Here is an 18,667-nt window from a genome sequence, read left to right on the forward strand (position 1 = left end):
GCCCGGCTCCTCCAGCCGGGCTCCGCCAGGCACCAGAGCGAGGGTCGGAGGCCCGCACGCTGCCCGAGCCCGAGCCCGAGCGTCCCGGGAGCCGGCGCGAGTACCACGCAGCCCTCCCCGGCGCTAGCGCTCCCCGACCGCCGGGTGGCCGCCTCAGCCCCTTTATATAGCCCTCTAAAAATAGCTCGCCTCGCGCCGCCTTGTATGGCAGCAGGGAGATCCACAGAGAGCCAATCTGTGGCCGCCGGCGGGGCTAAGCTCCGCCCCCGAGCCAGCTCCGAGTTCCCCATTGGTCCTCAGTGACTTCATGAGCCCCCTGTTTACCTTACATGGTCACAGGCGGCCTAATGGGTGCCCTCCTCCGAGATCCCACGGCTGCGCGGAGAGCCGGGCGGAGGGAGGGAGTTTGGGGAGGGGGAAGAGCAGGAGGAGGAGAAAAGGGGAGGGGGGACTACAAACTAGCAAGGATGGGGTGGGGGGTGGGGAGGGAAGGAAAGGGGTGGGGGAGAGAAGCGATCGCGAGAAAAAAAAAATGCAACCTCCCAAAATAAAGAGCAAAGATTGCATTAGGAGCGAACAGCGCTGCAGAAATAGATGGCAGCTTCGTGTCAGTGAGTTTGCGTCCCCTTCCTGATCCACGAGCTGGAGTGATTAGAGCTGGAAGGGAATTGTGACTCCCGTGAAGTCCCCTCTTCCTGGCAGTCAGCTGCATTGTACACGCTGGATGCCTCTCCATCCACCCCACTCACTCGCTCCTCTCGCACCTCGCGCCCTCGCTCCTGCATTGATTTTTTTTTTTCCTTTTTAGTTGACTGAAACAAAACAAAACAAAAGGGCCACTGGATGTCTGCCTTCTTGGGGGGTAAGCCAGACAGACTGACAGACAAACAGACCCCACTGTGCTCGGGGGAGGGCTTGTCGTCCCGCGTTGCCCGGCCGCAGCAGCATGGACGTGTTGGCTAGTTATAGTATATTCCAGGAGCTACAACTTGTCCACGACACCGGCTACTTCTCAGCTTTGCCGTCCCTGGAGGAGACCTGGCAGCAGGTGAATGATTTAAATTACTTGTGTAAATCGTGTGGTGGCGGCGGAGACGCAGGGGCTGCATTGGTGTGGGCTTTGGGTTGAAAATTTTTTTTGGTTTGTTTTTATTTATTTATGTTTTCCTTTTTGGCTCTATGTTGCTTAAAATGTTTTCTGATACAGTCATAGGTGTTTTACCTCTCCACCCACCCCTAACCCCTTAGTCTTGCCTTGCTGAGCAGCCAGATCTGAGCTGCCCGAGTCTCAGTCACCAACACACATCCTTGCGCACACGTCTTAGGCTCACTGTCCCCCAGCAGAGACCTGCTCAACTTCTGGGGCTCGGAGGAGCCCGGTGGGAAGACGGGTTTGGATCTTTACCATACCTCATCCCTACATGCAGGAACTCTACCTACCTGGTACCTTAAATCAGGTTCATCTGTTTCAACTGGTCCTGACAACGGGCAAATGGGGGGGGGCGGGAGCAAAGCGAAGTGTTTTCCCAGTAATTAAGGAGTGTCAGTAAAGAATAGGAGCTTGATTTTGAGATTAGAGGTGGGGAAAGAGAAAAGAACCCAATGACAAAAGCTACCCAAGGATATCTATCTACATACAAGGAGGACGGGAAGATGTGTCTATCTTAGTCTGACAAAGCATTGTAGGTTTCCCCAGTGGAATGCCTCCAGGAGGAAAACACCCTCTCTGTGTGTCCTTGTTTCTGTCTATCTCCCTCTCTCTGTCTCTCTCTCTCTGTTTTTTTGGGGGGTCCCTCTTCAGTTAGCACAACCTCAAACAAAGGGTGATACGTGCTTCCATCCTCTGACTTGGACGCCGGAGGACTAGTTAAGAAACTCCTAGGATGCTAAAGGGTGCTGTGCCAAGTTGGGTAGGCGTCCCGAGCAGGGTGCAGAGGGGCGGGGAACAAGTTCACGGGGCTTTGTGAAGTGGAATAAAGAAAGTGCTGGTCAGTGGAAAGTGCTGGGTCTGCTGCGGGAACAGTGGTTTTTTTCAGCAGCGATGAGGGGGACGTTCTGCAGGGAAGATGGTGGTGGGTGGGGGCGGGGGACATGGGTCTTTAAAAACTCCATGGTGTGCACCATGGAAAGTCCAGGAAGACATTCTGGATTTGCACATCGGAAGTGTGAACTTGCGCAGTCCGCCCTGAAGAAACATGCTTGCCCTTGGGGAAGGCTGTAAGAGAGGCTCAGTGTGTGGCTGCCCCTGTAACTTCTCTGCTCAGTGACGGCAGCTTGTTAAGGCTAATGAACGGCTGAATTTCCTCTGCCAGGATCTAAAGCAGGATTTGCCTGCTCGAGGCTGGGATGTAACAGTTGCTGCTCTAGTGGGAGAGGTTTGACTTTTGAAATAAGGAGCCCCGTGGCGAAGCTGATCACCATTGTTACTAGTTGTTACTAGAAGCTACTAGTTTTCCTGCAGGTATTGGCCTCTTGTGCCTGTGTGTTCACACAAGCAGTCCTGTCCACAGATGTTGGTGGATACTCTTGACTCTCTCTAAACACTTTTTTTTTCTTTTGCATAAAGCATTAATTCAGTACTTCCTGTCCCCCATCCTTAACATGACTATCTCATGAAGGGTCTCACTGGCTCTATTTCTCTCCTTTTATTTTGCGTGCTAAACCAAAATGTTGCCAGAATTTCATTTTCTAAGTAGCTTTCATTTTGCACTGTCAGCCGATTGGTGTTGAATCAGTTGCATATTAACAACTGTCTAGACAGGTTAGGGAAGAGAATCTGTTGATTTAGTCAGCCTGCTCGAGGCAGTCCTTGTTTGTGACTAACTGTTCAGCAGTGTTGGAGGGAAGAAAGTTGGCTTTATTTGTTACAGCGTTCCCTCCTGATGAATCACACAACTTTGTTTTGGTTCAAGTTTTCACAGTAGTAAAGCCTGCTTTGCGGGAAGGCCTCTCTGCAGAGGAAACCTGCCTTTCTAGATGTGGCTAGACCATCCAGGAGAAACTCTAGGTCTGCGAAGGCACCTCAGTACTTTGACAATTAGGGAATGTATTAGATCTTTTGTTTCCCCAGAAGCCAGCTCCGCTCTTCCTTCTTCCCTCCTCCTCCACTTCCCTCCCCCTCCTGCCCACTCAAGGAACCCCAAGCTTACTTTCTATCTGCAGGCAGAGGAATTATTCTCCTCTTAACCTCTTCCTTATTTCTAGCCTTAACGCTCTCTAACTGCAGACCGCTCTTGCCTTAAAACCCTTTACCAGGTTATTTGAGAGCTACACATTCATGGTCCATAGGAAATAAAACTTGTGGCAAGCACTTACAAACAACATGTCACTCCAAGGAGCTTTCTGCTGTGGGCTCTGTAGTCACGACTGCTCTATATAAAGGTAGCCAGGACCCTAAGTTCGTGCTGATGCCAAAACCTCTAGCCCATATCTCTTCCTTATTCCCACACCCACCCCTCTTCGATACTTTTGAGTTGAAGGGGTAATGGTTATATACAACTATTGGTTCCAAATCAACCGTTCAGTGGTGAAATTTGGAGACTGCTTTGCTCAAAACAGCTCAAGAATATTACTACGGAGAAACACAGGCTGGAGGAAGTTGTCTGATGCTGCAGGGTAATCAGATTTTAGAGGTCAAATGAGGAGTAATTATGAGACCTTCTCAAAGTGAAAATATACCTGGCCTCAGGGAGAAGGGTGAAAACTCAGATTGCAATCCTCTGATTTCCTAGAGAATGAGTGGCTTGGATGATAAACCCAAGAACATCTGTGCATTTGAAAATTAAGGATGTAGTATTTGGGGATTCTAGTTCAAACTTACGATATGAGATAATTTTCTGTGTCATTGAGCTTACAACAGAGTCACTGATTGTGACAGAGCCACCTCCTGTCATGGAGATCATCATTTTGACACTGGGTTTTCAGGCAGTGATGCAGCTCCAACTCCCCAAATCATTGCTGTTATAATTTTAAAGCCCAAATGGACATCCCACATTAACAGCACTCCATTCCTGGACTCTGACTGCATACTTAAGCACTTGGCCCAAGTAACATCATCTCTGCCTGTCATATAACTGTAAATTACACTGTGCTTATGTGGTCTATTATTTTATGGAATTCAGCTGACACAACTATTAAGGCTACTAGCCTTGAGATCTTTGGAAACTTGCAGGAAATTTTCCAAGAGCTGTCTGAGCAAAGTAGGAAAAAGGCAAGGGTAGGACAGGAGCTGGAGAAGACTGTAGGGTAATATTTGCTGATAGCTTAAGGGGAGACCCATTCATGACTTTTGTTGCCAATAGAAGTTATGACTCTTTGGACACACCACTGACTTGGAAAACAAAAAGGATTTGATATGATACTCATAGTTATTTTCTTCCCGACTGGGGGAAAAAGCCTTGGGAGTTTTTGTACATCCATTATAACTAGCCTGGTATTTCATGAGTACCGGTCAAGTAATGATGCTCTTAAGGCTTATTTGGAATTCACTTTGCTTCATGTCATTGAGGAGCGTGGCATGTTTACTTGAGAACTCTTATGGAATTATGCTCATTGCTAATGCTGATTCATAATTGGCAGATGGGGTCAGTTTCAGGCCTCCATTTTGCTTGGAGAAAATTTTCCACTGCTACTGGAAACAAATAAATAAATCATAGAACATTCCTCCCTCCTCCATTCCCCATTGTTTTAAACTAATGGCATACTTGGCTACTGTAAAGACTAAAGTGTCCCCGTAACACTGCAGTTTCATCCTGGTTTCAGGCACCCTGAAGCACTTTTTATGAGGGTCTTAAGAGGCATCTCTAGGGGAAAACCCTCAGAAATCATTGGCTTCTAAGAACACCTCATGGTACCAGGGAGAGAGGATTGGGTCAGTCAACCACATGGCTTTTTCTTCTATATGATCCTGCTTTTCTGCTTTCCAGAGGCCTGAGCAGCCAGGTGCTGTCTCAGCCAGAAAGACAAAGCAAACTGTAGAGTCTGTCCCTCTGCAGGTTTGCCACTGTCCGCAATTTATTGAGAAACTTGTCATGAATTAGAATTTCTTGGCAACAGCACCACCCTGAGAAATTTGTAGACACAAAGGAGCCTTGGTAACCATGCTGAAAGGATAAAATAGCTGGCTTTTATTTTACTTTTGTATGTGATTTGTGTGTATGTTCTTCAATGACTAGAAATCTATTCCTTTATTTGAAAGCATGTCTTAGTAGATGAACAAAAAGTAGAACTTCTCCTGCTATCCAGAAAATTCTTTAAAAGATGCAACCCCTAAATACGTGTAGCTTTAAAAATGAAAGCACATGTGAACGCAGTCACTCACTCACTTAGCCTTTCTTTAATAGATTCATTTCCATGCTGTCTTAAATAGGCACACCTTTGTGTAGATTTAGGGCCTCTCAAACATTATCATTCTGTCTACCTGTTTGCAGTTTAATATTTTAAAGTGAGTGAAGATTTCAATGCAGATATTTTTACTACCTCTGTCCTTAGTAGGGGAAGAGAAAGTCACCAGTCTTTGTTCTGTGTGTGTCCTCCACCCCCACTTTCTCCTCTGAAGAGAATGGGGTGTTGGGGTGTTGGATCCATTTAAAAGGCAAAGCAGAAGATGGAGGGTGACAGGCTTCCCCTGAAATGATTTATGGATTGGCATGTCAGGGACCTTAAGTGTTCACATATGGGCTCTTCTTCCTCTCAGCCCACCCTAAATACAAGCGCCTGTGGGCCTAATTTGCCTCATCACTTCAATGGGGATAGTTTAGAGAGGGTCAGAGTGGGATTTTAATAGGTGTTCTCTTACGGATCTTCAAATTCTTCCCCTTCAGAGAATTTTCCTGCATTTTAACTTTCTGCGTACAGGCTTGACAGCCTTCTTCCCTCATTCTTTGTGCCTGTGAGGGAAAGAATACAATTTACTCTGACCAGTGCCAAGCAGCTCATGTTGATTGGATAGGTGTTCTGATACCTGACTGGTCCGTAGGTATCCCCATATATGCAGTTTATTGTGGTGGCACAGTGCTTTTAAACACCTTGGCTGGTCCCCATGCCTGGAAAGTGCAGAGAATTCAGTCAGTGTATCAGTGAGCATGCATGTTTGCATTGGATTTGCTGAAAGTTTAGGACAGCTCCCCAACCTAACCTGAGCTGTGCTGGAGGGTGAGGGGTAGAGATTTCATCCTCATCGGTCTTAGTCCTCCTAAACCAACTGAGTGCTTGCTCAGCATGAACAGGTGGAAATATTTTAACCCCAAATTGCCAAATCTTACCAGATACAGGGACTAGAAAATTCTGCAACTACTATGGGTGTTAAAATGGAACAAGTTACACAGTATCTAATCATTAATGTTACATGAAATGGTGACAAGAAACACTGCTCCTCTTGTTACATTGTATACACATTTTGGAACATTTGCTTGAGGAACACTCCTTCTAAATCTAATTTAAGAGTTTCCAAAATAAAATATAGTCATTCTTAGGACAGATTTTACTTAAGCTTTGTCATAATCTTTCTCCTCCACCACCTTGCTCTTATTTCTTGTTGTTAATTTCCAGAATTATTTCTAGTGCCTTGTGTTCTTTTTGTTTTTCTCACTTGGTATTTGGCGCGACCTTAAGGGCTTGGCCCTATGAACTGTGTTATGTCTTTCCCAATCTCTGTTAGAGCAGCTCTATCCCACCCCAGCCTGGTATGTAGATGTAACAGCTTAGTGTCTGCAGTAGCCCTGGAGTCTGCATCTAGTGTCACCCTGCTAACGCTGTGACTTCTGCTTTTGGGAAATACCATTCCTGATGGAACTGGCCAGTGGACCCAGTCACACCATGTGGATTTTCTTTGTTTATTAAAATATAAAGCTATTTTACAGTAAATACTTCTTTCCTTAAGGTCTTGTTTTGTGTAAAATACTGCATTTGGGTGTTGCAAAGTTGAATGCCTCATAGATTACGTCCCCTAGGAGACTGACTACTAAGGGAGAGAAAACTTGCTCCAAGTGAAGTACCACAGAATAGAACACCAATACAAAAAGATGCAACTGTTAAGTTGTGTGAGCTTTTGAACACTGACTGACCTGTCCCTGTTTGCACTTACTCACTTTGTTACACCCCTGGTTATAAAACATGCTTGAGATTCAGTTCTATTATGGGCCTGTTCTTAGCTAAGGGCTTGTTGGGGGTTGTATGCTTCAGGGCAGATGTGCGTACACTGTTAATACACATGTCCATAATGGCCAGGAAGCAGGGTCCATGTCTTTGTCATTTGGAAGTGATTCATGGTAATTAAAATAATCGAGAGCCATATGCGATATCTATTTGTGAATATGGATCTATTGACATTTCCTCAGGGTCATATTAAAAGTCAGGCCCCCAGCCTCGTACCAAAGCTAGGAATAGAGACTCTTAGAATTTAAAATGTTGAAAAGGTCTTGGTTCTCTCAATTTTTAAATACTAGAGGTGGGACTAGTGACTGTTAATTCAGTGCCAGATGCAGGATTGAATTCGTCAAGGTCACAACTTGATGTAGACACCCATGGCCCCAGGGCCTAGGACTCTTTCAGGTGCCCAAGTGGCTTTGGCTTTGCCTGCTTCCCATCACTGCTTTAGAATATATTTGGTCTCATCCTCCCTCCTTCCTTCCCTGTTCCCTTCTTCCTTCAAAAGGAGCAAAGAAAACCCTCTTTTTACTTCCATGAGTACTAGTACATGGAATTTTGGAATTGGCTGGGCCTGGGACCAAGCTATTGAATATTTTAGAGAGACTTACTTGTTTAATCCCTATCCCATTCTTAACTGATTCAAAATGTGGTAAATTTGAAAATACACACTGTACTTGGGGAGAAACGTCCCCACTTACAATGCTAGCCTGATGAACAGTACTGCCATTTATATAACAGCAAATGGAGTGGGAGTAAGGAGGATACATCCAGGCATATGTGGTGAGGGGTGGGTGGAAGATAGAGTTGGGAGTTTTGCGTAGAAAGCAGCAAATGTGCAATGGCTTTGTTTCCGAAATCTTGCTGGTCTAGGGAATGTATGGAACAGCAGCCCATGTACTAGTTCATGGTAATGTTTTCTAGAAGTGTTTTAAAATTCTGAAGAGAGTTGGATGGGAGATGAGTTGTAATGTTTTATAGATTTAAACAGAAAGCACTGCACACTCTTAATAAGAAGTGGAGGAGAAACTCCACCACACAGGGAGGCTGAAGGATAAATGAAGCAGGCCCAGTTTTCACGAGTAAGCCCATTTCTGTGCCCTGGTTCCTTTTGGCCTTCCCTGCCCACTCACCATCTTCTGTAGCTCTGATGGCAGGCATTTTCTCTTGGAACATGTCTCACACATCTCTTCCACTTAAAGGATCTTGGAAGTTGAAATTTCCTTCCCAAATATTTCAAGATCTCTTTATTTCCTCAGAGATAACAATCTACATCTCAAGTCCAGATGAAAACATTCATTTTCGATCCACTTTTTCAGTTAGATGACTGACAATAAAATCTTTGGGGATTGTTTTACTATTGCCAGAGCCGAATGTGTTCCAAACCCCTCACTCATCAACCTCTGCCCTTGGCCCCTTCCTTCTTCTGGTTGCTGTTCCTTTTGTTTATATAACAGTTCTTCTCACAAGCTAGGTCTGACTTGCCAGCTATTTTTGGCCTCTCTCTCTTTTCTTTTTATCTAATTTTTTTAAAGTTATAGATTGAAAAATCTCATTGGTTGAAATACAGTTATTTTTAAAATCCCATAAATTTGGCCCAAGATGAAGCCCAAAGTGTATCCTCCCTGCTTCACAGGTAGTAAATTCTACCCAAGTGAGGTGACTGCTTTTCTGCTTCTGTCTTTATGTATTTTTTCCTCTTTAGCTTTTTCCCTCTTGCCCCTCTTCCCCCTCCTAATTCTCTTTGTCCAGATTCTAACCATATTTAACTTTCAGATAGTTGCCACATCTTCCGGGCAACTATCCCCCTGCCCTCAGCCAATAGTAATTGCTTCTGTTTCTACACTTCTGTGGAGAATTTTTTACTTCCTTAGGGTTTTATCTATCTGAACCTTTGTTTCTTTCTGTCTGTCTGTCTCTCTTTCTCCCCTTTCATCTCATTTTTTTCCTCCTAAGTTGTTTGATTTAAAGCAGAGTTGATGTGTTGGTTGTAATTTTGGTAGTCAGCTTTTAATATATTATCTGCTTCTTAGGGAGCCTTACACATTCAGTAGTTATATGGGGAATGTTTTATCACTGTGACTTAAGCTGTACCTATATTTTTGGCAGTGATTCTCCGTTAGGACCGCCCTACAGACTAAGTAAATCAGTGTCTATTTGGGAGGGACCCAGGCTCCAGTGAATCCAGTATGTAGCCCAGGCTTTGAACCCTTGGTCTGTGAGGGTTAACAGTATATCAGCATTGCAGATACCCTTTCCTCTGCATTTCTTATATAACTTGGTTTCTTCATGTACCAGAGGTTTATCATAAAGCAGGGCAGAAGGGCTGGATGTTCTTCATCCAGCTCATTGGCTCACAGCAGCTACCCAAGTGTTCCTCCATCCATCTTATTTTGCTTTCCCTCACCTTAAAGTGTCTCAGGAAATCCTGTTTGGCTTGTATTTCCTATGACCCACCCCAGGTTTGTTTAACCTGGTCAAACTCCATTTCTGGAAACTTTGTGGATTTGGGCATTCAGCTCCAGCCATGTGGTATTTTAAATAATTCTTCCATGGTAACTTCTCAGCTGTGGTTTACAGCTGCTTTAGCCTATTGCATGGTTTTAGAGGGATGAATATGTGCATGGACGTCTGTTGGGTGATTTAGTTAGGCATTAGGTACCAGCTCTCCATTTTTCTTGCTGACCATAGTGTTTGGAAGCAGATTCTGTTTATAAAGAATTTCAAAGGAACCATCATTCTAGTAAGAGGAACAAAAATAAACTGTAGAAGAATGGCTGCTGAGGACATTTAGGGAAGGAGACAGCCTCCATAGCCATAGAAAGCCCAGCTCCTGTGGTAATGACCATGGGCATGTGGTGATCTTCACAAAGAAGTCTTAGAAATGGCTCTTTTGTCAAACAGTGATGTTTGCAAAATTGTATGCACTGTAGCTACATCCTTTCATCTATAAACTGCCTTTGATGGGGGTATGGTTGGCAAGAGAGACCATCAGGAGAGGAGCTCAGAGCTCAGGGTTGAAGGGTGCTTTTTGGAAACCTCGACCCAGCTGTGAAAATGGCAATTAGCCATGGAGCAGTTGCCCTGCAAGGGAGTGCTGGCTGCTCTTGACCCCAGCTCTCACATTCACCTTGCAGAGCCCAGTGAGCAGGAATTCAATAGGGCAGTCCTAGGGTTGTTGCTTATTTTTGGAGAGGCGACACATTTACTCAGCTTATAAAGGCATGGAAATAGATTCTCCCTATGCCTGGCCCTACGTTTTGAGCTTTTAGTGTTTGTGGAGCACAGTCCTCCTGTGGAGCTGGAGCAGGTCTTCTGTGAGGAGGCACTTTGCAGATGTGATTATCCTGTGAGCTCCCAGAGCTCCTGCTCAGTGTCAGATCTGAGTCACTGGCTTGACTTCCGCATCTTAAGACTGCTCAGCCCATGGCTTTCCTTGTCTATCTCAGTGCTGTCATTTATTTTAACATGGGCCAAGAGATGATTCGCTACGTGATGGGGATGTTCTCTTATGAGGGTCTTAAGAACATCTGCATTGAGCTTTTGTTCTGAAAGGCTCAGGGGGTTATTGCTTTTGGCCTCCTGTCATTGAAACATCCTTTTGGTAATGAGCAAGCAGGCAGATATTGCAGAATTTCCCACTCAGGGGTGAGAATACTGGGGCAGGGAATGATTAGGCAAGTTGTATTACTGTGGCTGCAAAGCAAACAAATTGCAAAATGAGTGGTGGAATACATTTTCCTCTGTCTTCTTTCTACTTGGCTATTCATCCTGTCATCATAATAATATCTAACCTATATTATATACTTCCTAAATAGTATCTCCTTACTATTAAATACATCTCCTTAAATACATCATTTCATTTCATCTGCATACGTATGAAATACGTATCCTGTGAAATACGTATTGTTTATTACCATTTTATAGATGGAAATATTGAGGTTTCGCATATCAAATTGCTCACCTGAAATCAAACAACATGGTTGAGCTAAGGATCTAAACCGAGGCAGGCTGTTCAGCACTGGTGATTCTTACATGTATGCCAACTGCTGGTTAGGTCAGAGATAGAAGGGCAGGAGCCAAAGTTGCTGTCTGGCAGTCAGTGGACTTGTTTGGATTTGAACACCTCACCAGTCTGTCTCCTTTCTGGACCTTGGTTTTCTCATCTATAAATTGACTGGACTGTGCTAGTGCTCTTTGAGGTCACAGTATTTCATAGTAGACAAATGACTTGGAGACTTTGGCATCAAGCAGACCTGGAGCCTTGAGAAAGTCATTGAACATCTCCGAGTCTCTCGGTCACTTATGGAACGGAATGATTAATTCCTCTGTACACATTGGTTCTCTGACTGAGTTTCAGGCATATTGTAGGCACTCAACAAATACCTCTTTCTTTCCCCTTCTCCTCCTCAATAGTAGTACAAAGTAGCTCAACTCTTTCTATAAATAGTGTCACTGGTTTTTCAAAGATCCCGGGGAGCCTGGATAAATAATAGAGAGTGGGGAAAGGTATTGAGTATAGTATTCCTTTATCCACTCATAGAGAAGCTTTCATTAGGCCACTAGTACTTAGAAATGGGCAAACAATAGCAATAATGCATTGTCCCCAGGACTTAGGGTGACATTCTTCCAATTTGCTTGTCTTGTTCATGCAAATGTCCAACCTGTTCCCTTTCTTTCACTCCCATCTTACTTATGATTTCACCTAAGTCTTTCCAGTATGCAGTTATTTTTTTAGGAGCTGGAATTAGGCACATATAACATAATGTGTTGCTGGTTTCTACACCTGCCATTTCTGCCTTACCTGATGACTGAGCTTACAGCAGCTTATGAAAGTGAATCAGGTTTTATGAGATCTATAAATATCTCAGATAGGATTTTTATTTCATTTTCCTCCTTCAAATAAGACATAATGGAAGCACTCACATATATAAAGAATATTCTTTCTGTGATAAAGTAGGATGTTTTTGAATTGGCGTCTGAAAAGCAGTCATTTGATGTGGTTGTTTCCTGTTGGGAGTTTTGTAGGGGATGGGTCAGAATCATGCATATGCTGCTATAAAACTTGAAGATTATTTCTCTATATTTAAGGTTTAGCCTGATACCTATAGGGAGATTTATTTAGAGATGCCAGTCCCCTGTGAAGACTGCTTTTCTTCCTTCTGTGGATCATGCATTTATTGTTTTCTTGGATACACAGAAACCGGGGAAGAAGAGTACCACAGCCTAGCAGGAGGTGGACTCTCCCAAGGAACTTTTCCAGTTCTTTGTCTGCTTCCAGCTGCCTGGGGGAGGATGTTCTCATCCTTTCCGGTACCCGGTACTTGTTGGGAAGACTTCATGTCGGTTCATGTATTTCGAGTCCCTGCCCCCCGAAATTACATTTAGAAAAATATCCTTAGGTTTGTTCATCTTATTAATGTACCTGAACCAGTACCAGGAATGGAAAGGAATTTTTTTTTTAACCTTGCTTTTTGAGGAGTTTGTAAAAACGTGAGCCCAGAATATTTTAAAAACATATTAAAAAACAAATAGTGAAGTAGCTGTTCTAAGTGCTTCACTTTTTCTCTCTGTAAAATGGAAACTATGGACTATTTTCCATATCTAATTCAGGGTCATTGTGGAAAATTTAACTATAGATTTAATAGAGCTTTTTTTTCCCCTTTATATTTAATATGTAACTCTCTGACCACGTAGTTGTTTGTTTTCTCTTTTTCTTTTTTTTTTAGCATAACTTCCCACTGTATCCCCCCCCCGCCGTTGTCTGTGGTTATACATTTAACTAGATGGTAATTTAATTTATTATATAAAGAATAAACCATATAAATTTAGTACATCTGAACCAAAAGGCATATGAGGGGACTTTTGCCTTACTGTCATTTATATTTTCCTGTTTGACTTCCTGTCAGTATGTAACATCATCCTAGCACTTGGGTTCTGTTACACACAACCATTATTTTGTGTTTCCTGCTAAATGATGGGACTTCTCTGGGCTGTAGTTTCCTAATGTGCACCATGGAGACATGGAAACAGTGAGATTATCAGCAGTGCAAACAGAAAGCTCTTAGGTTGAATTGGCTCTGAGTTATGCATTATTCGGCCAGCACACGTAATTCCATTTTTTTTTTTTTAAACTTGAATGCTTTTAGAGTTGATCTTGTACTCTTCAGTTAACCCTGTTTCCACTCTTTATGCCTCATTTCATTTCTCATCATTGGCCCAATGAGCATGCATTTGGGTTTTTGACACCCGGACTAATACCACTCTGAGGTACCTTCCCCTCCAAAAAGCTATCATTTGGGGACAATCTTTATTTTTCCGTCACCATGTCAAGCTGGCTTGCTTTCTGCTCTCAAACAGAATACATTTTAATTTCTTTTTCAGTTTCTCTATCTTGTTGGATGTCTTTGTTTGGGAGTCTATTTTACAAAGCAATTTCCAAATTGCATCTCACTTTTTCCTCATCCTCCAGGTTCTGTTGTAGATCATCGAAATCTGGGATGGGAAAGACCATCTGGTTTGCCCCTCCCCCTGCCTGGGCTGAGCAGTTGCTCTGGAGCATGTTCATTCTTTATTGGTAAAATTTGCAACATTTTCCAACTTGGAAACTGACTTGAGTTTCCTGAGCGTGCAGCCTCTTCTTGCTGTAAGTGGGAGGAAAATAAAACAATACCAACCCCACCTCCCCCTTTTTTAAAATCAGACTTTCCTCATTAGCAAAAAATAAATAAATAAATAAAAGGTTGCCATTGTTTTGGTTTCCTCTTTAACCCTTGCAGGGACTCATCCTGTCAGTGGTAGAACTCCTTTTTGCGGAAGTAAAACTTGTAGCCCGTTCTGGAGTTTTTCGGTCTGACGTGGAAGTATGTTGTGCAGGATTCCACAGACTGCTTTAAGGGCTTATTTTTTTGTGCAAGTGGATTTTAGGTGAATTACTTGACCGAGGAAGTGATGCTTGGAGCGTGAAGAAGTCCAGGATATTTTAATAAAGTACTTTCCTGAGAATCGAGCAATTTACTTTCTTCCTACTCTTGGCATTCAAAAACTGCCAGCAAGCACTTGGCCCTCATTTTCTAATGCTTTGAGAATGCTCTTCTACATTAGGTGTGTTTAAAAGAATTATCCTTTTTAATGAGTTCCTTATATTACTCAGGATATCACGTAGGTTGACCAGATGGGGATTTTCAGTTCATTCTTTTCTGGTTAAAAACGACCATTCCTTTGATGTACTTAGTGCAAGGTATTGTTCCTTCTTTTCTCCAAACTCTGATTTTTTCCTTTTGAAATATATCTGTTTGCTAAGCAAATACCTAAGTTCATTATCATCATCGTTTTCCCCCTCCCCCCTCTGTGTTTACATAAATTTTCAGAGTCAAATAACTGTTTATCTTACTGTGTGAATTAGCTACTACTAAAATATTTCTGAAAAATGTTTCTAGAGAAGAGAACAAGAAAGAAAAAAGGAATAAAGATCATGTGCGGCTGTAGAAAGTCCTTGCACAGTTTTCCCTCAAGACACACCTGTCTGCTTTCTCCTCCACCTTGTGCATCCCTGAGACTAGGATTTCACACATATGAGAACTTGAGGAGTGCTCAACATTTCATTCTGATCTCTGATCCTGCCTCCTCCCGCTCAATTTGCAAATAACCTGGCTGAGCTTTAGGGATCATTAAGTCCGAGGCAGTATTGGACTCTCAAGAATTGTGAGCCCCTTTTCAGTATTTCAAGCACATTTGCATGTTAATGCAGCACGTGGTACAGCAGGTCTTAGGCGGTGCTTCTGCAAGAGTGGGCTGCATTCCGTTCCCTGCAGCTTCGTGAGCAGTGTTAACTAACACAGAATCACCTTGGGAGGTAGTTTTATTCGCATTTCAGTTTTATTTCCATCCTTCTAACTCAAGTTGAAAAAGAGCTTGGGGTAGCAGGTCTTTAACACCTCTCAAGCTTGATAATCTTTCCTTTTCTCCTTCCCTCCTGACTTCTCTTTCCTTTCCTCTCTCCCTTCTTTTTATTTTATTGTTATCATTATTTTAATAAAAAGACTAGGTTTCAGACTCAGCTTGTGAGAGGCAAGCATTCACTTAAAGTTCATACCATCGTTTTGATTTTGATTTTGATTTTGTGATTACCTGTATTAATGGACATTTGTAAAAAAGCATTTGTAGAAACACATGAAGCCTTAGGGAGACAACTAAAAAATGCAAATAGGGAAATGATTATACAGGTAAACCTGAGAAGAAAGAATGGAAGTTAGAAAAATGCTTGGTGGTGTGGTAAATTCAAGGGGTTTGCCATCAGAAAACATGGAATTTAGTCCTTAGTTGGTACATATAAACCAAGGCAAGTTACTAGCATGCATTTTCCCATCAGGAATTATAATAATAGAACTGTTATAATCAAATGATGTATAGATGTGAAGGAGCTTTGTGAACTGTCAGTGCACTGCGATGCTATTGTTTTCTGGGTAGGGGAAGCTTTTGTTTCAAGCTTTAAACTTTTACTTCTTGTTGACTTTCCCTTTATGGTTTCTGTTGTTTTCTGAGCAGGAACTTTGTAGCTTCTTATTTCTTCAAATGAAGGCTGTTAGCCGTGCCTTAATCACAATACTTTCAAAATGTTCCTGCCTGTAGTCTAAACAGGGACAAAAAACTTAACTGATTTCTTATAGATGTTCCCATGTGTTAGGTTTCAACTAAATTTCGGGGAAATAAACTTAGTCTGTGGCGTATAGTATGTAAGAACTTCTGGATAAAGATAATTCATCTTATTATTGTTATCATCATCATCATCATTATCATTATTATTTGGTGGTGGTACTGGGGATTGAGACCAGGGGCTTGAGCATGCTAGGCAAGCACTCTACCACTCAGTTACATCCCCAGCCCTGCATTTTTTTATTTTGAAAGTTAAAAAAAAAACTATCAAAACAACCCAAAAACAATAAAAACTATATATGACCTCAAAACAAAATGATAGGAATTAACAGTGGTTGCTACATTATATACTGTTATTGTCAATGAAGTTGCTCAGTCCACCAGATGTAAAAACATTTTAATCATTAACATATATTAAATATTGCATGCTTTATTGTATATGAGAAGCCCAAAATATACAAAATGTAAAGCGCAGAAGAAAAGAGAGGTGGCAGGAAACAGGGAGGTGGTCTGTGGAGATGGGGAGAGGATCTGGGGTGGGGACAGGGGAGAGTGTGGGGGAACAGGGAGAGAAAATGGTGAGGACATGATATGCATATGTATCAGTTCCCCGACATGAATGTCATTATTATGTGTTGTAATCATACTAATAATAAAAAATAGAAAAATTCATGCCCTTTAAGACAGCAAAAGCAAAGCAATATCACATCCAAAAAACTGTGTGTGTGTGTGTGTGTGTGTGTGTGTGTGTGTGTTAGTGGTGGTGTACCCTGGAAGAAGGAAGTCTAGGTTTTGGGGTGGAAGTGAGAGTCTTGTTGACAGTTTTCTTCTAAAAGTGGATGTTGTATGGCTAAATGACTCATTAACAGGGCACTGTCACATGTGGGTAATGACAAGAAGATGGGGTCTTACTCATTGAGGTAGGAAGTCCTGGACTTCTGCAGACCTCTGAGTCCAGCAATTTAAGCCACAGTGGGTAGAGGACAGAGCAGCGTGTTGCTGCCTGGGACATGGATTTGTTCCAGCCAGAGACGACCTTGGTAGGAGGTAGCTGCAGGTAGGAGGAAGGTGAACTCCCAGATGTGAGGGCCACATCAGCTTTGTTGGCCAAATCCTATGAAGCTCAGGTTCACCTGCTTCTTAAGGCGTACCCACACCTGCCATACCCACACCTGCTGTACCCACACCTGTCATACCCACAGGGATGTGGGAGCCCAGGTGCCAAATACACAGTACATTCCTGAGTCTCATGTGGCGTGCTGGTGGAAATGAGAGCACACTTGCATCTCTGTCTACAGGAGGCTTTCTGGATGGTGTCCCATGTCCAGTGTCTGTGGCAATGCTACATCCACAGTGGACAGTGAGTGCCTCTGCTGAACTGAGGGTGCGCATGGAGTGGTGGTGGTGAACCCATGGTGCAAGTGCTGCCGCCAGCTGTTTGTTAGTGAAGACTCTAAAAGCTTCCCCACCACCAGCATAGAATGTGCAGGATGGATTTGTTGGCTTCTTGGATGACTTGTAGCATTTCCTGGATAGCAGATGTGGATCAGGTTGGGCGTGGGTCCCAGAGGCCCCTTCCTCTCTGCATCTCCATTCTTTCCAAAGCTCAGTAGTGTTAGCAATAGAAGAATACTCAGCTAATCTAGAAGACAAAGGCAGAGTCTCCTGGACACAGAGTGATAGCTTTCAGTAGGGGAGTTGCTTGTAACATATTTTTAACATATTTAACATATTTTATCTCTCCCCAAATTACTGAAAACCCATCACAGAAAGGAAACCACACCAGTTTCTTATTTTCGATTAAGAAATCAACATGCCTGATAGGCACTGGGGAAAGGACAGATTTGTTGTCTCCTGAGAGCTGAGAGCTGGGTGTCAGGAGATACTCCTTTGTGTTTGTTGTCTTGGACAAGAGAAAGAATGTGAGAGGGGACAGGTAGCTGGGCGTATCGTATAGTGAGGGCCCTGAGAATTTAGAAAATGAGGACTGCAGTGCGGGTAGATGGATGGAGGGAAGTTCCTCCCTCCAAAGCTGACATTAGCAAAGAAGTCACAGAGTGGGGGTCATAAGGGTGGCCGCAGGGACCAGAATGGGGGTGTCAAGGAGCAAGGTAAGCAGTGCAAGGCAGCAGAGATTGGTGGGGACCGTAGTGACATAGTTATTGAAGTTATTAAAGAGGTGGCAGCCATTCAGTTCTAGCCAAATGCTGCTCTAAGGGGGATGCAGAATCCATTGCCAGATCTTTATTAGAAGCTAGGAACCTTGATTTTTATTTTAAGTCCTTTGATTTAAAAGAAAAATGGGCAGAATAAAAATACTGAATGTGTCGAAAATTTGCAGGCTGGATCTGGACACTGGACCAGTAGTTGTTTAGCCCAGCTGTCTTTTTTAGGTTGAATGTCTGTCCTCATATCTCCGTTCACAGTGGTAGTTTGTATCCAGGTGGCACTGGGAAGCGGGGTGTCCACGGCCTTGATGGGGCTTTTCTTGCTCAGTCTGTTGAGGTGGGCTTCAGGTAGAGCTGGTTGGAGTTACCACTGGGCCTGGCTCTAGAGCTCTGTGTGCAGGAGGATGTGAAGACGGACAGGAATGTCAGACTCTCCAGCCACTTCTGTAGGGATTTGTTGGAATGAACCTTTGGCCCAACCTCCCACATGAGCAATTTGATTCTGGGGTCAAGAATGTGATAAAACACTTGAGTGCAGCTGGGTTTTTGCCGCCAATGTGATTTGCAAGGGAAGTGTGGCCGTAAAATGCTTGACATCATGAGTTGGACAGACTATCTGGAGAGCCATACCTTTTTCTGAAAAATTAAGTATTTATGTACTTTTAAGGTTTTGTTTGGATTTTTTTTTTTTTTTTTTT

At 43.2% G+C, this 18,667-nt stretch overlaps 1 protein-coding gene across 2 annotated transcripts in view; it reads left to right on the forward strand.

Moving 5' to 3' along the window:
- Positions 1 to 493: 493 nt before the first annotated feature.
- Positions 494 to 18,667, forward strand: part of Klf7 (Kruppel-like factor 7 (ubiquitous)) — an 85,044-nt gene continuing 66,870 nt past the window's right edge. Inside the window, exons 1-2 of one of the 2 annotated variants that reach the window (XM_005396986.2) lie at positions 494 to 611; positions 809 to 1,048. In XM_005396986.2, coding sequence (XP_005397043.1) covers positions 947 to 1,048 — 102 coding nt within the window. In that variant the 5' untranslated portion in view covers positions 494 to 611; positions 809 to 946. Of the gene's footprint in view, positions 1,049 to 18,667 lie in introns of both variants that reach the window. The other variant, XM_005396985.2, reaches the window with a different exon arrangement.

This window comes from Chinchilla lanigera, unplaced genomic scaffold, assembly GCF_000276665.1.
Source record: "Chinchilla lanigera isolate Chin_1 unplaced genomic scaffold, ChiLan1.0 scaffold00056, whole genome shotgun sequence".
Taxonomy (NCBI): Eukaryota; Metazoa; Chordata; class Mammalia; order Rodentia; family Chinchillidae; genus Chinchilla; species Chinchilla lanigera.